General features: G+C 57.5%; 1 protein-coding gene across 1 annotated transcript in view; it reads left to right on the top strand.

Moving 5' to 3' along the window:
- Positions 1-17,093, top strand: part of Large1 (LARGE xylosyl- and glucuronyltransferase 1) — a 339,499-nt gene that overhangs the window by 86,696 nt on the left and 235,710 nt on the right. The window contains exon 2 of the mRNA XM_004623936.2: positions 14,319-14,504. Coding sequence (XP_004623993.1) covers positions 14,399-14,504 — 106 coding nt within the window. The 5' untranslated portion in view covers positions 14,319-14,398. The remainder of the gene's footprint in view (positions 1-14,318; positions 14,505-17,093) is intronic.

Here is a 17,093-nt window from a genome sequence, read left to right as displayed (position 1 = left end):
GGCAGGGAGTGGAGCCCACGGCTGACCACTGGCTCCAGGGCGGGGAGTGGAGCCCACGGCTGACCACTGGCTCCAGGGCAGGGAGTGGAGCCTCTTGTGCTGTACAGTGATGCAGTATCCATAGCTAAAGTTAAGTCGGTGCAAAGGAAGTGGGGGTGGGGTGCTGCTGGAAGTCGCTGCAACCAGACCCCACGTCTCCTGTGCCCGCCCTGCTGGGCATCGGGTATGTCAGGCAGGAGTCCAGGCTGACTGTCCTTCCTCCTTGGAGTCTGGAGAAGTCTGGCGCCCTTCCCCAGATGCAGGGGGCTGGCTGTTTCCTTTTCTCCTCCAGCCATGCTGTTTTTAAACTGACAGCCCTGCAGTGATCCTGGGTGATGAGGATGGCACGTTAGGGTTTCAGAGCATGTTTTCCACTCTTTCTGGGACTGCTAATGTGAATGATAATGCCGATTGGATGCTTGTCTCTGAGATGCCTTGGTAGACAGCTCATGAATCTTCCTGACACTACCCATGACAGCTCGGGCCGGCCAGAGCCCGCCTCGGCCTCCTCTCTGGACACGCACCGAGTCTTTGCAAAGATCAAGGACCGCCCCTGGCGAGCACCAGTCGCTGAGCCCAGAGCTCCTCCCACCCCTCCCTCCCTTCCCCTCCCTTCCCTGTTCAGTCCTGGCCCCAGTGGAAAGGGAGCATGAGGTCCTGGCTGGATGGGCACAGGGTGAGAGGCGTGGCAAGCGGAGGCTGGCGCAGGTGTTTCTGTCGTGTGCTGTGGCGTTCTGTGTGCGCCCCTGGTGTGTAGTGTCACCATTAGGGACCAAAAGATGCCATCTTTGTCTTTTTCTGCAGCTGTGACAGGATGCCCCAGGCTGGGGAATGGAGAGCAAGATTGGTGTGCGGGTCTGGAGGCCTGGAAAGCCGAGACTGGGGCCTTGTGTGGTGGCCCAGCAAGCAGGGCGCTTCTGGAAGTCACTCCTGTGTCACCTGGTCATTGGGGTGGGGCCCTGTGTCCTGCCTGTGAAGGTCCTACGCCATGACCCTGGCAGCCCCTGTCCTGCCTTATCCCTTCCTCCGGAGCTGCTAGGGTCTCCAACCCCCACCCTTCCCAGCGCCATCCCCCAACTCACACACACACTCTTCCAGCTTGTTCCAAGGGTTTGCAGTCACAGCATGCTGTTCCACAGAGGCTGACAGTGGCCCTGAGGTAGGAGTCGGTGCATCTGGTCAGAACCTGGCCTGCTGTGGAGCAGCTGGGGACATGGGTGCCCCACGGGGCCCCCTTGGGTATCCTCAGCCACACAGGATGGGACTCGGATGACAAAGCCTGTCCTTGGGGGCTGGGGGGGGGCAGAGGCCGGCCAGCAAGCGTGGCTCCTTGCATCCCAAGGCACTCTGCACCTCTGCTTCCGGGGCACCATCAGGGCGCGGGGTGCTTGTGGAGGGAAGTGTCAGCCGCGTTTGCCTTGATAGAGCGGCAGAGCCTCGGCTCGTCTGCACATGCTGCAGCCTGTGCTGCTCGGCGCTTACCCCGGGAGTGCCCAGCCGGCAGAGTAAAGCTGCCATGCCCATGAATTATTAGGTCCAAGAACAGTCTTCTCCTTAAGAAGCAGCATTTCTAGAAACAAAACAAAGCCAAAGATGTATAATGAATTTATGGAACGTTGTCTAATCTCCTTCCTTTCCACTTCTCCAGTAGAAGGCTGGACATTGTAGGAACCTTCCCCCGGGACTGTCCCCTGTGCCACCATGCAGCCTGTGGAAGTCAGCGGGAGGCATTGGGTCCCCTGGGTCTGCACCAGGCACCGGGTTCAGTTCCCTCCTGCAGCTTCGTGGCACCCATGTCCTCTGCTGGCTTGCATCATCTGTGGGCTCTGCAGGGCCAGCAGCGGACCTGTGTGTCCCGACTGGTCATCACGTCAGTTGAGAGCTCTTCTCTGACCTCCAGGAGGATGGGTTCTCCTCATTACAACTCATACAAGCCGTGAAGCAAGCCTCCTGCCTTTGTGTTCTGTGATGGGGATTTCGGTGGCGACACAGACAAGGAGATGTGCCTGTGCTTGTTTTCCGCGGAGCTTACCTGGCGTTCACCTTGGAAGGACGTCTGCCTGCAGGCATTCAAGAAAGAAGAAAAGAACAAGACTGGAAGTGTGGCGTTACCCGAATGAATATTCTGGCTGTGTGTTGTTGAGGACACAGTTCAGAGCAGCTCAGCGAGACTCGGTCTCCGGCACCTGGGTAGCTGCTGCTGGGAGGGGCAGGCTGTGGGTAGGGTTTCTATCTGTGACAGGCAGGGCCCACGGTCACCATCTACAGAGGCGTGGCCTGGGCTTTCTTGGTGATTTCGAAAGCACGAAGATATCCCACAGTCTCGGTGCTGTGAATTTTAAGTATTTCCGCCGAGCTGCACTTGCCTGGTGGAGAAGAACCGTTTCAGTTTTGTTACTCGCGGAGCAGATGGTTGCTGGCTTCTGAGGCAGTGCAGCAGGCCACGCAGAGCAGCGTCTCTCCAAGGTAGCAAGAAGCTGCACTTCAGGGTCCACTGTGGTCTCCCCCACACTTGGGCTGTCGGGTGGCCACTGCGTGGGCCTGACCAGGGACCAGCTGCACACCTAAGGTGGGCAGGTCCTCAGCTTCCCGTGGAGTGTGGTGTGTCTTCTCCAACCTGGCCGCTTACGTTGTGCAGTCCTGTGTACCACTCTCAGGAGGCGCACTCTGCTGATGTCCAGCCAACTGCTGCTGTGCTCAAGCCTTCAGACCTGAGCCCTGGATCCCCTGCCCGGCGAGGAAGGAGCGCGCGGAGACTCCGCAGAGCTCCACAGGGAAGGATGAGGAAGCCGCCACTCATGGGTCCCTCGAACAGGGACAGGGCCACTTTCAGAAATGAAGCTGGACGCTTGCTCCTCTCCTGGCAGTGCTGAGCTGGGGATTATGAGGGAGGCTGCACTAGAAGAGCGACCTGGAAGGAGATTCGGAGACCAGGTGTTCCCCAATTCCTTGGATGTGGTTCTGAAGTGTGCAGTATTTTATGTCTTGTTCCAAATGCGCAAGTCTGAAAACCCGGAAAGGACAAGCCATTTCTGAGGCTGATCAGGATTCGCCGTGCAGATCTGCCGTCAGGGGCAGCAGGACTGCCCAGTCAGGTCTCAAGCCCAGCATGGAGCAGGGCATCTCAGGACAAAGGTCCCCAGGTGACCGTGGCCCAGTTCCATGAAACTGGCCTCCCAACACTGTTCCCGGGGAAAGGGGACTCAGAGGTTTTCAAGGTCAGGGCCCCTCCTTTCTGTGTAAGGTGGGCTGGGAGGGAGGCGTGAGCAGGCTGAGTTGACGTATGCAAGTGTGCACTTAGCTTTCTGCAGCAGAAAGTGGGCCACTGTCTCCAGGGTGCTGGCCCAGAGGGGGACAGGAGATGGCCGGGAGGCCAGCATGTGACGCTTGTGGTTGCAGTGGGCCCAGCAGGGAGAAGGGTCCTGGCGAGCCAGGGCCTCCCCGGGCCAGAGCTGTGCATCCTGCCGAGTGGGGCGGACCCTTGCGCTCCCCTGCACGGCCTCGCCTGGCCCTCCCTGGCCTTGCAGACTCCTGGAGGGGTCGTCCTCTTTTCCTGGGGACCCTACAGCTTGTGGCTATCTGGGAGGCGCTGCTTCCTCCAGAGAGGATGCCCTTGCCAAACTGCACCCTGGAGTCTGTGGGGTCATCTGGGGGCGGCTCGCTGGGTTCCCTGATGGGACCCGGTGAACATGCTCGGGTGGGGACCTCAGGGTCCTTTGCGCTGGGAGGTGAGTGGGTACAGGGCCTCTGTAGGGCATAGGAGTCCCTTCCCTGTCCTTTCTGCGTCTGAATACTGCACCTGACCGAGCCCATGGCTTCCTGAGGAATTCTTCCTTTCCTAATGAGTCCTGGGTTTTGTAATTTAAAGTACATTTTTTGCTACCTGTAGAGTTAAGAAATAAAAATAATATGGAGGCTGGAGATTGGTTCCAGGCACTTGGCCGCCTCCCTGGCCTCAGCCTGGCGAGCTGGAGCCGCCTCTCCTGCCCGCCCTCTGCGTTTCCTGACGCCAGCCTAACAGGGGAGTCCACACCTCCTATCTGTAAATACCGCTCCTTGAGGCACGGGGATGGTGCACAGACCCGATCAGAGCTTTTCCTGTTTCTCGGGACTGCCTGGAATTTTTCTTTTTAAGTGGCTTTGACAAAAGTCAAATTATCAAATCGCCAGGTGACCCGTTCTGTGTTTCCACTGCTAATGAACTTGGGAAACGAGATCTCACCCAGCAGACAAACTCATTTGTTTGGATGAAGGGCGAACGCACTTGTAAACAGGAATAAATTGGTTTTCTTTTCTTTTCCCCAGTTGGCCCTGGGTCAGTAAACATAGGTTTTCAGTTTCATTGTGTTGTTTTGGTTTTTGATTCTTTTTTCATTTGCCAGAGGTTCATAAAAATTTGGGATATTTGCATATGCAACAAGATCTTGAAGGTGGGACCCAAGTCTAAACACAAAGTTCATTGATGCGTCTTACTCATTTTGTGTCTTTGGCCTGAGGTTAATTTTATACAATAAAATAATAATTTTATACACGAAACAAAGTTTCATGGTGTGGAGATTTCCAGTCATGCTACGCCTCAAAAAAATGAGCCGTTAGAACATTTGCAATTTTGGATTTTTAGATTACAGATATTTGGAGTATAGATTTTTGGATTATAGATATTTAACCTGTAGTCAAATGTATACCTTCATATGCACACCAGTGTATATATAGTACATATAGTGAATAGCGAAATACTGCTTTTATATACACTGCATGCATCTACCCAGCATCATCTGAGTGTTAATCTGAGAGGTGTGTGTGCAACTTAAAGACTTGTTTTGTGCCTACTAGTGTCTGCAGGGTCTCCTCAAAGCAGGACGAGGGACCGCTTTTAGGCCAGGTGCTGAGTTCTTTCCGTCTGGATGTTACTTCGGTTTGCACAAAATACCAGCGCTCTGTGCCTGTGGATTCCCACTGAGGGAGATGCCTGAAAGCTTTTCCCCCTCCTACCCTGAAAGCTTTCAGACTGAGAGCTTGCATACTTCAGCTCTTTAAAGATTTAAAACAACAGGTGTTAATTGGATAATGACTGTGGAGATGAAGCCAGGGTGGCAGAGTGACCAAGGGAGGGGCTCAGGGAGGGCTCGGATTCCAGACCCCACTCCTTGTTCTCCAGCTCCCTGGGGCAGGTCACTCCTGTCTGAGCCTCAGTTGCCTCACCCGTCCGGCCATAACAGGTGTGTATTGCAGAAGCGCTTGCTCCTCATGCTGTCTCCTGGGCATGAACACAGCAGTCCTGGACTCAGCTGCCAGCACTTGGTTTTTTTTTTCCCTTATGTATTTAGTACAGGGTTTGCAGGGCCTCACGACATAGTTTGGACTCATCATGATTCTCCTGTTTTCAGCTTCCTAAGCGCTGGGATTACAGGTGCGTGCCACCATGCCCAGTCTCAGTCACCATCTCGGCGCATCCCAGGGGGTGGGGGGGCAACGTGGCATGCTGGGGAATCGAACCCCAGCCACTGTGCTCTACCTAAGCAGGGGCTTTGGTCCTCTGAGCTATCTGGCCAGCCCCGATCACTTGATTTTCTTTGCTTCAGTGTTGTATATGAGTATGGAATGAAACCAGTATAATTATGTGTGTGTGTGGGTGTGTAAAATAGTGGCAGTGTCCCAGGAAGACTAATGAGTGTGTTCACGTGATCAGCATTAAGTTTGGCAGGACGGAAGTGCGTGGCAAGCATCCTTTGTGAGGTGGGTGGTGGCCACCCAGGGTAGACCAGCTGGCATTTGGCCTGTGGCCTCTGTTCAGCCGGCTGTCCCAGAGGACCCCAGCTAGAAGCTCCCTGAGTTTTGGTCAGCCCTTGCACGCGGCCTTCTTTTCCTCTGTGCCTTCACAGGGCTTCGGGAACACTTCAGTGTGAAATTACAGATTTGGAAAATGAGTGCTGTGAGAGGAGCAATTTACCTTATCCTGTTCTCTTCAAGTGGCCTGGAAAATGAAAAAACGTCCCAACTAAGACAAATTTATTGGATACCAAATCCACCAGGCCTTGGTTCTTAGAGCAGACAGCAAGCACGGTTATGAATTCGGTGATGAACACAGAAAGCACTTAGCCGGGTGTTGGCGGGGACGGCGTGGTGTGTGATCACCGCTCGGGCTGCGCTGGCCCCCACCGCTAATGAACTAGCACTGTCTAGCCAGCCGCGGACGGCATGCTGCCGTGGTGCGCCGGGTCAGTGAGATGCGTGTGTGCAGGCTCGGCTGTCACAGCAGCCCGGTGCTCGGGCCTGATCTCTCACTCCAAGGTGGCAGCTGAGTATTCTCGCCTGGAACCGGGAGCGTGAGGGATTGTTTCAGGCGTGCAGAGCCAGGCCAGGTCTTTGTGTCTCCACCTGGACTCTGGAGGGAGGTGCTGGGTGCCTGGAGGAGGTGGGCTACTGAGCCCCACACTTCTTTGCGGAAGTGCTGTGCAGCAAAGGAAGCGAAGACACGCCCTGCACATGAGTGGGCCACTGTGAGGGCGAGACGAGAGTGGCCACGAAGCCAGGGCCACCTCTTCTGTGTCTTCTTTCTGACCTCAGGTCCAGGCTGACCCGTGCAGGGCTCAGAACCGACTCTGTGTTTCCAGGCTGTGCTGGACAGCACTCTGTGACCGCCACAGTGCGGGCAGTTGTCTAGCCGACTTGCTGGGCCCTGATCTCCCATCTCAGCATGACGGGTGTCCTTACGTCTGGACCTGGGCTGGCACACACCGCAATGCCTTGTGAAGACAGGAGTTGCTGGCACAAGCCAAGAAGTTGCTGGAAGCCGGGAGCACGGCCTGGAGCATACCCTGCGCTGTCACCTCAAGGAGGGCACCCACCGCCCGCCGCGAGCTTGCACCTCCAGGCCTGAGACGCCTGTCTGTGGACTTCATTACTAGTTTAATGCTGTAGATTTTCCTACCAGGAGGACGCAGTGAGCTCCAGGAGAGGGGCCAAGAAGCCACTGTAGCTTCAGTTGCCCACAGAACCGTCTCTCAGGACTTGAAACCATCTGCAGGCACAAAGACCAAGCCTGTGTGGAGCGGGGGGATGTAGGTGAGCAAAGCTTTCTTCTGCGAAGCAGCGGGGCCCCGGGGTTCTGAGCAGCACAGCTCACCACCGCCGCAAGGTGGCCCCTTCCCCGAGCAGCCGTGTGCACGCTCAGTGTCAGCCCCGCCCAGAGTGCCGGGTGTGGGTGAGCCCAAGTGCACCAGGCACGAGAACCCGTGCAGACGGAGCCCACTCCTGCTGCCCAGCATGGGCTGGGCACACGCAGAGCGCTGGGGGTGCTGGCTCGGCCTGGGGAGGTTGTCCTGGAGCTGCATTTGTGCTGCACGGCAGACACGAATCCTTGGAGTCTCACACGCCCCGCACGGCACTGCCCCGCACATGTTGACGTGGTTCACTGAGTCTCACCTTAACAGAGCTATTCTCAATCACAGGAAAGTGTAAGTGGCCCAAACCAGGGGCATATTCCAATGGGCTGAAAGGGAATTGCCACCGCCGCCTCGCTCGGTGGAATGCAGGCTTCCTGACGTCAGAGCCCCCTTCACTGTGCATGCGTTGCCAGTTCTAGTTTTTCTGGCTTGCAGCAAGTAAGAGCTCTTTTATCTGAACATTGGGTTTTCCTGTGTGTTTAGTGAGACTTCGGTGACTTCAGAGCTGCTTCACAGTCCTGAGGGACCTGGGTCACAGCCCAGCCCCCAACCAGTGGGCCTTGCCTTGGCCCCGGGGCAGCCGCCACCCTGTAGGCCCAGCATGCCCCACCCCCTACCTGCTGCTGACCCGGAAGGGCTGGGTGTGGCCCCGTGGATGGGCAGGACTGTGGGCAGGGCCCACCATGACCCTTCCGGTGGCCTCCGCACCTATGCTTTCTCCTACCCCAGTCCTCTGGTCACCCTCTTTTGTCCTAAATATGGATGCCGTCACCCTCTCAGGAAGCAGCCGCTGCCCCCGGGGCCGAGGCCAAGTTCACGTTCTTCACGCAGCATCCCTGGCCCAGTGGGTTGCCTGCCACCTGCCTGCCTGGTTCTCAAGTTTCTGCGCCCTCGCCAGGGCCCGGGCATGCCCTGGCGCTTGCCTAGGTGGCCTCTGCCAGGCTCCGCCTCTCCTTCCAGCCTTTGGAAAGGGTGTGCTCTGGTGTGGCTCAGCTGTCTATGCACAGTCCTCAGTCATGCCCCGAGGCTCCAGGAGGGAGCCTGCGGTGTCTGTGTAGCCAGCCCCAGGCTTGCCCTGGAAGAGGACTTTGGGGGGCTGCTCCAGGGTCTTCGTGCCATCCACCACCAGAGGTGTTAACGCGGAGTCTCTAAGGGCCTCGGAGTCAGAAACAGCAGAGAGCAGGGAGGAGGCCCCAAACCACTGGGGAAGGAAGGCCTTGTTAAATGCTGGTGAGTGTCTGCTTAAGTGGAGTGAAAATATGAGGTATGGCTGCATAAGTCCTCTATTTCTGGCATAAAAACCCAAAGGACTGAGACCAAAGCCCCCATCTGCACTTCCTGGGTAGTCTTTGGATGACAAGATGAAGGGCCGATCCTGCATCAGAAGGATCCTGAGCTGCAGTCTGAGCCTGGGCAGTGTGGTCCTTGGGAGGAGCTCTTTGCAAGGATAGTCTGTTTGGCAGCAATTGCAGAAGCAGTTACTATCTGAAGGGATGCTTCAGGCTACTACTCTGTCCTCTCCTTTGTGACCATGGTGAGCCATGGCTTCTGCAGCTCCAAAGCTGGTAACATAGACGCACGGTAGTGCAGGTGCACCATAACAGATGTGTGATAGCGCAGATGTGCCGTAACAGGTGCATGATAGCGCAGGTGCTCTGTAGCAGTTGCGTGGTAGTGCAGGTGTACCATAGCAGGTGCGTGACAGCACAGATATGCCACAACAAGTGTGTTACAGTGCAGTGGGCCATAGCAAGTGCATGAGAGCACAGGCATGCTGGGATGTTTGTGGTGCAGCACAAGGAGTAGAGTTTAGGAGGTTGGCAGGGTTCAGACCTTTGAGCATCACATCCCCAGGCCCAGGGAATGGCTCTGGAAGAGACAGTGACAGGGTGAGTGCTGGCTTAAGCATCTTTCAAGCCTGGAAGGAGCGAAGGACTCGAGGAGGAGGAGCAGCGGTGTGTGCCCACCCATCACCAGCCTTCCCCATTGGCGCACTGGGCATCTAGCCTGGGCACTGCAGAGTCTCCGCCTGGCCCTGCTGCACTCCTTGACCTTCAGTCGGCTGCCCTGGCCCTATGGTGTCACACGAGGCTGGGAAGCATCGAAACCCTACTGCCTAGCATGTGGCCTCCGGCCATGTGGCCCCTTGAGGGCTGGAAACAGCAAGGCAAGGTCACAGGGAGGCACGCTGCAGTATCAGAGAGAAATGTTGGAGAGCGACGGAACGTCTTCATCTAGCAGTGCCTTGGCGGTTTGTCCCACTTGTAAGAGCAGTAACGTGCTCAGTGGTAGGGTTAGGAGAGTCTGTCCTTCCTCCGCGAGTAGAAGAGTGTGTGTGTGTGTGTGTGTGTATGTGTGTGTGTGTGTGTGAGAGAGAGAGAGAGAGAGAGACTATAAATCTAGACATTAGAGTAAGATAAATTCTTTTTTAAGTTATTTGTCGTGGGGTCTTGCTGTGCAGCTCAGAATCCTAATGGTGCTCCTGTCTCAGCCTCCCCAACACTGGGATTACAGGTATGTGCCACCATGCCCAATTTTGATGACAAACTCCATGTGCGGTCAGCCCAGCATGTGGTACTGGGCATCGAACCCAGGTCCTTGAGCTTGCCATGTCAGTGCTTAGACCACTAAGCTATCTCCCCAGCCCCTAAGCTACATTCTTAGTTCTTCTAGTATTTTCAGTTTTGAGATGGGATCTTGCTAAGTTACTTAGGCTGGCCTCCAACTTGTGATCCTCCTGCCTCAGCCTCCTGAGAAGCTGGCATGACTGGGGTGTGCCACAGTGCTTCATGTTCTGTTCGGTAGGAGGCCCTTTGTCAAGTCGTGACCATGAGGGAGCCCCCCCCCCCCCCCCGTTGCTGCTCCCTGCATCTGCCTGGGGTACGGACATCACAGTAGAAAGCCAGTCGCGTGAGTCTCATCCCAAGAACTTGGCTGTACACCAACTGCTGCAGTTCCCCTTGGGTGTAACTCTGACCTGGGAAGGCTTGGTGTCCCCTGAGGCTTTGGAGCGACTGCTGCAGCCAGTGCATACACAGATGTTCCCGGCTGGGTCTCCTCCTGGGCTCTGGGAATGCCACACCTTGGCCTTTGCTTTCCATATGATGGAGGGAGACAGGAGACGCCCTCGGGTGCCGCGGAGCATGACCTCACTGCAAAGAAGACATGGGCTGGGCTGGGATGGAGGCTTCGGCTCATGCTGCCCTGAGCCGTGCCATCACAGGTTCTGAGACCCACAGGACTTGCTGCCCTGCAGCCAGAGAGTTGGGGTTCCGTGGGCCTGTGGCCCTCACCCCCAGGATCCCCCGATCAGTGCACACGGCATCCCTGAGGCAAGAGCTACCCTTCAGGAACCAGTGGGCAGCAGTGAGGCTGTTCTCAGGGCCACCTCAGCCTGGCTGCACGCTGTCTGCCCAAGGCACCTCCTTTGGTGCTGTGCTAATTCTGTTTCTCCTAGTGCAGATGTTGGGGCTGCAGCCGCGGTTGGAAGCAGCCGTGCGGGGCGATGGGTCTGCCAGTGGGTCTGCCACTGGCTGCTCATCCATCCCTCAGCATGTGGAGCAATGATCCTGCAATGCCTCTCGTGTGCCAGAGGATGGCCCAGGGCCCGAGTCAAGAGACAGTCTCCTCTGTGTGTGTGGCTTCAGGGCTGCCCAGCACCACCATGTGTGAGACGGGAGGCTCACGCTTAGCCGGCTGTGCTGGGCACACAGCAGTGGCCCCAGCCTCAATCTGGGTAGGTGGCAGAAGCTACACTTCTAATCCCAGCTGCTTGGGAGACTGAGGCAGGAGGAGCAGTGGAGCAAGACCCTGTCTCAAAATTATAGGGAAGAGGGGCTGGGGATGTACCTCCGTGTGAAAGCCCTGTATTCAAACTCCAGCGCTGTTGTCAATAGGTAGGTAGGTAGGTAGGTAAGTAGGTGGGCAGGTAGATGGTAGGTAGGTAGGTGCACAGACAGATGGTAGGTAGATAGATGATAGGTAGATGACAGATAGTAGGTAAATGGTAGTGGTAGATTGTAGATAGACAGATGCAGATGGTAGACGACAGGTGACAGCTAGTAGACAGATTGGTAGATGATAGACAGACCAACAGAGCTGCAGACCTCGCTGGAGAGGACTGTGGAGCGGGAAGGCTGTGGATCCTAGCTGCCCTGCACCACCAAAAGCCCTGCCTCCCTCCCCGTCCCTGCAGCCACCCACGCAGGGCTGGCTGCCACCTCGGAGGGACCCGGCTGGCTGAGCCTGCCAGGCTGAAGTGCTTGGCATCGGTTAGGACCCTGAGTGATCGGAAGACACTTCCTGTACATTGTTTTGAATCCCAGAGACTTAGACGTGTAGCTCCTGGTGACACCTCGTGCCTTGGGCCCTGTGAAGAGTCCCCCCCAGCCCGGAGGCCAGTGTGAGTCCCTCCATGGCAGTGCCTGTGATTCCTGTGGCGGGCGCCACCTGCTCCTGGAGGTGTTCTGAATTGCAGATAACCCGCAGAGACGTAATGACTTAAGCTCTTCGATAGCTTTTAAATTGTAAAAGCAGTGTGTGCTTCTTATGTAAAGGGAGGTGAAGTCTGTGTAGCCTGAGGCATCCCTGCCCTATACCCAGATAACTTTCTGCACAAGCCTTTCTGCATGTCTGTGTGTGCCGTACGCGGATAATACCTGATTGAAAACCACAGCAACTGCTTCAAGTGGAAAACTATTGCAGCCAGACACGTGGCTGTGCCAGCTCGGCGTACACGCGCTCCTCCCGCCGCCGTGGGCAGTGGCTCTGGCGTCCTTTCTCCTGAGGTCTCCACTTGTGCAGTGCTGGCTGCACATTTAAAACGTTTCTCCTTTCAAGGTCATTTAGACTTCGGCAAAAGCTGGAAGTCACACGGTGCCCGACACAGTGAATAAGGCAGATGAGGAGAGGGGAAGGATTTTCGGGGAATTTATGACAGTGTGTCTTTTGCTGTAATAACTTCTAAAACGTAAACACCATGTATTTTGAGGTTACCTTATATCAGTGTCTGTATTTATATATAAGGAGAGAGACAGTGACACGTGGGCATTTGCTGGTCTTTATACACTTTATTACTTTGGATGGAAGAGTACCTGCAGTTAAACTGTATATTGAGGGTTTCAGTTTCGGTTTTGGTTTTCTGAGGAGGTCTGGCTATTCCAGGCTGGCCTGGAACTCACAGCAGTCCTCCTGCCTCAGCCTCCCGAGTGTGGGGATTACAGGACGGCTCCACCCTGTGCTCCTTTCACGAGCTTTGACTCTTGCTTTTGTGGCTTAGCAGTGTATGACTTTTCTGGCTTCCACAGTGAGCTCCCTCAGCTGGAGCCCATACATCCATCTCAGGAGGAGGCGCCCTGGCCAAAGAGGGTATGGCATTGGCCTGGGGTTGTGCTGTTGGCAGCTCTGGGCCTCTGGCCGCCGGTGGGCCCTGCTGGTTCACAGCGGCAGAGCTAGACAGCGCTGTCTCCCTGGCTGGGCGTCCACAGTGTTCACAGTCGGCGTGTGCTCCGGCTCTGCTGCCCTCCTCCCCAGTGGGCGCGTGCTGGCTTCCTGGACGACTCCTGCCACTGATCTTCCTCCAGAGGAGGCACACAGAGGTGTCACTGAGAAGCTGAACTCCGAGAAGCGTCTGGGTTTAGCCTCAGATGCAGGTCAATCCCCTTAGGAGCAGACTGTGCGGTGTGCGTTGCGGGATTTGCTTCTGCAGAAGCGAGGGAGCTTTGCAGAGCCTCCTCTCCAGCGCTGCGTAGGTGTCAGTGTGGTAGGACTCAGTTCCCATCCGCTGCACACCCCAGGCACAGCATGGCTGCCCAGCAGAGCTGGTCGAGCAAAGGTGGCGCGGGGACAGTGCACGCAGCCGCTGGCCTCGAGCTCCAGCCCACACGCTCAGCCCTCACACACGCAGTCCTCCTCTCAGTCTGAGCAGCAGGGTGGCCTGTGGGGCTGCAATGCAGACTTTCAGGGGAGCTGGTCCTCAGCATCTCTGGTGCCCTAAAGGATTTGTATTCCTAGCCTGCAGCCCCCACTTGGTGAGCTCTGGTGTCTCACTGGTGTTGTGCAAATCCGCCTGTGTGGCGGAGGCTGAAGCCTGGGGGCTGTGGCTCCTTCCGGTCAGTGTTTCTGGCCAGCAGGCGGCTGAGCAGCCGCTTCTGCAGCAGGCACTGTGGCCTCTTGCAGCACTGGATCCCACTTGATCACTCAGCAGTGGTCTGACACTGTGGTGGCAGGTGGGAGCTGTGTCCCTGGGAATGTGAGGGGCCAGTGGCCAGAAGAGGCAGTGCAGGACCCTGTCAGCAGGCACGAGAGTGACAGTGGAGGAAGGATGTGTGGTTGGCAGGTGGTTGTGATGCCCAGGCAGCCATTCTCAGACACCTGCCGCCTGTAGAGCTGTCTGTCCCAGTGGCTGTGCCCCATGGGGGCTCCACCCGGCCTTTCCTGACTCCTGTAGCCTAGCGACACCCATGTGAGGGCCTGGAGGCAGTGAGGAGGGGTCAGGGCTCCCCTGATCTGTACTGGTCTATGCTCCCCTTGGGGTGTCCACCCGCTGTCCTGGCCTCGGGAGAGCCTCTCTAGGCTGGGTGCGACTCACCTGCTTGTCTGTGGCCTCTGCGGAACGTCGCGTGTCCCAGCATCTCCGCCCAGCCTCCGGCACCGTGGTTAGGAGAAGCCCCTTGGAGGGCCCCAGGAGCCGTGCTCAGTGCTCCCTGTGGCTGAGGCTTCACACACGCAGGTGGACCCCGGCCTGCAGCCTCCCTCCCTCGCCGCAGGCCTTCCTTCCCGGCCACCACGCACAACACAGGGCCCATCCGCCCTCCTCGCCACCGGGCTGCGCCGGCACCTTTATCAGCCCCATGTAGATCTCTTCTGTCACATCCTGGATCACCAAGGACGCTCCGTGCAGTCTGGTCTCCCCCACTGCTCTCCTCAGAGTTGCCCTGTGGCCCGGGCTTTGGAAGCATGCACCTTGCTCGAGGATGGCAGACAGCAGGCAGCGCCTCCATGTCCTCCTTGAGCGTGCGTGCGTATGTGTGTGTGTCCGGGACATGTCCCTCTGTGGGTGGCACCTGTATCCGGTGCTGAGGACTCAGCCCTTGTCCTTGTTCTTCCTTTCAGAAAGTATTATGAGGGAGGTGGAGGACGCCACGCCCCGCACAGAGACGCGGCCCCGGCACTAGCGGAGCACCTCCGGGAGGATGCTGGGCGTCTGCAGGGGGAGGCGGAGATTCCTGGCGGCCTCACTCACCCTGCTGTGCATCCCAGCGCTCACCTGGGTCTACCTGTTCGCTGGCAGCTTCGAAGGTAAGGGTGGGGCCGAGGGAGGGGGAGGCAGTGGCCTCTGTGCACCACAGAGTGCAGGGTGGAGCGACTTGGCTGGGACGCCAGGTGCAGGATGTCCACACTACGAGGCAGGGAGAAGCCGGCACAGACTAGAGTCCAGGGTGACAGTGGGTGCGGTGCTCACAGCCCTGTGGTCTGGGGTCGCAGCCCTGCAGCACAGCCAGACGCCTCCTTCACAGCACTGGCTCACTCGTGGGTTTGCGAACCCAGCATCCTGGCCCTGGTGCTGGTACAAGGAGCACACCGAGGTTGGCAGGTGGTGCCCGCGTGGCCGCGGATATGGAGCTGGCTGAGGGCCGGGTGCCCAGGAGAGGCCGCCCCAAGCCGTCGGCCTGGCCGGCAGCAGGGTGGCTGCATGCTCACCGCCACGCCGGGGCCTTGCAGATGCTCCTGGAGCCAGCGCCCTCCCTCCAGCAGCATGTCAGGGGCGCAGCACTTCGCACGTCAGCTGGACCTTGTTGGGGTTGGGGTGAGTCTCCTGCTGCCCTTTCTTTACCCTACACTTGGACTAAAAAAAAAAACTTCATGCCCAGGAAGTCGTCGCAGCCGTGGTCTTGAACTCCTGCCCTCTGCCTTCCACGACATCTTAGCAGCACTCGAGGTGCCTTCCCATTGGGTGTTGTGCCTGCAGTGGGAGCTGGACAGAGGTCCGCAGGCTGGAGCTGTGTGCCTGCCTTGCAGGGCTGTGGCTCCCAGCCCGCCAGGGCCACGTCTACCGCTTCCGCCCACAGCTCTGTCCCGAGCCTGCCTCTGAAGCTCCCTTCAGTAGATCTCTGTTCAGTAGATTATGCACCTTTGAGACACGAGTGCCGTAGTGTAGCCCAAAACCCACTTATTTATCGCGAAGCGCCAACATTGTAATTAACCCTCAGTACTAAGGATTTCGTTTAGCGGAAGCAACTCACGCAAGAACACATTCTTCCTCAAAGCAGTAGCATGTGTGGCGCAGGCTCACCACCACTGCCTGTGCTGCCTGGTCCAGGAGAGGGGCTTCAGGGTGCAACGGTGCCGGCGGCATGAGGGAGAGTGGCTGTTGGTCCCGATGATGGACGAAGGCTGGTGAAGGCAGAAAGAGGCACCAGGGCAGTGGGCTTCAGAAGTGAAGACCCAGCTTGGACAGTGTGACTGAACTGGCAGTGGAGAGGCCGCCGCCAGCGACACCAGCAGCTGGCGTTGTGAGCATTTCTGGTGTCGGCGCTAGTAATAAGGCACTCCATGAAAGCCCCGCCTTCACGGGCCCTCCACGGTCGGGCTGGTCCTTACCCTGCCTCCCAGATGGGAGTGAGCCAGAGCTTTGGTGACGCGGCCAGGGTTCCCCAGCGTCAGGCTGGGCCTGGCTCCGGTGCTCGCGTTCTGCTGTGATGCCTCACAGCAGGCCTGGTCTCCAGCGCAGTGCTGGAGTGACAGGCGCTTCCTGGGGTGTCATGTCACCTTGCAGCATGGAAATTGTACAGTTTGGATTTGTGCTCCATAGCAAAAGCCCTCCCAGGATGGTGTTGGCAGAAAGCAAGTTTGGCAGTTGGTATAACTAGTCAGTTTGAGGACAGGTGGGCTTCAGGCAGGCCCCGGGGCCGCAGGTGTCATGGTCAGGCCTTTTGCTGCCGTCTGGGTTGCCTTGCTAGCACAGATGCAGCTGGAGGCTCACACCTGTCCTACTGGCCCCCACGGAGAGAGTGCTGCTTCTCGCCTGTTCCCTGCATGGCCAGAGCCCCTAGCTGTGGCGCGGGTGGGGGGATGTGAGGCAGGCTGGCGCCTGTGGACGCACCCGTGCCATGCCACAGTCTTTGCCACGAACCTTGGCCGACGGGTGTCCCGGAGACATTTGGATGGGGGCCAGTGCTCCTGCCCTGTGTGAGCCCCGGTGGACCCTGCACCCATCCTGATTCACAGCCCTGTGCTCACTGTCAGCAGTTATTTAGAATTTTAAATGGAAAATCGTAGGCAGAGACCCTCAAGCTGTTAGGCTGCTCTTAGCCCCTAGTGGTGCGGTGGCATGCGGCTGCCTGCTGCATCCTGCCTGCCGGGCCTGGAGCTGTCCCCGTGCTGTGTGGCTCGCACTGCCTGCCTGGCGCAGTGTGGCGGTGCCTCTGTTCAGGTCACCTGCATTCGGCTTGCCAACAGCTCCCACTGAAGCCAGGACGCCTCTAGCTGGAACGCTCAGAGGGGCCGTGCCTGCTCTACTAAAAAAGTGAAAGGTCTTGTACAAGCTCGATCCCAGAGAGCGTGGAGAAGGAATGACAGTGTGCTAGTTCTGCTGTCATAGTCATGGCCGGTGTGGCAGTGAGCACTCAGTAACTGGGAAGTATGTCGAGTGTGAGCAGCGCTGCAGGCCAAGGAAGAATGTGGGTGCAGCGCTCCCCCTCAGATAAGAGGTGTCGTTCCAGTTCCTGCAATAGATTGCCACCATCTTAGTGTCTTAAAAAACAGGCTAAATTTTTTCTAAAGGTCGCAAGTGCCAACTCGCTCCTTCTGGGCTGAGGCCAGGTGTGGGCACGGCTGGTTCCCTCTGCAGGTGCCAGGTGTGGGCGCGGCTGGTTCCCTCTGCAGGTG

Source organism: Octodon degus, unplaced genomic scaffold, assembly GCF_000260255.1.
Source record: "Octodon degus isolate 3935 unplaced genomic scaffold, OctDeg1.0 scaffold00004, whole genome shotgun sequence".
NCBI classification, from domain to species: domain Eukaryota; kingdom Metazoa; phylum Chordata; class Mammalia; order Rodentia; family Octodontidae; genus Octodon; species Octodon degus.
Note: the sequence above shows the minus strand (reverse complement) of the source record. Positions and strands in the feature narration are given on the sequence as shown.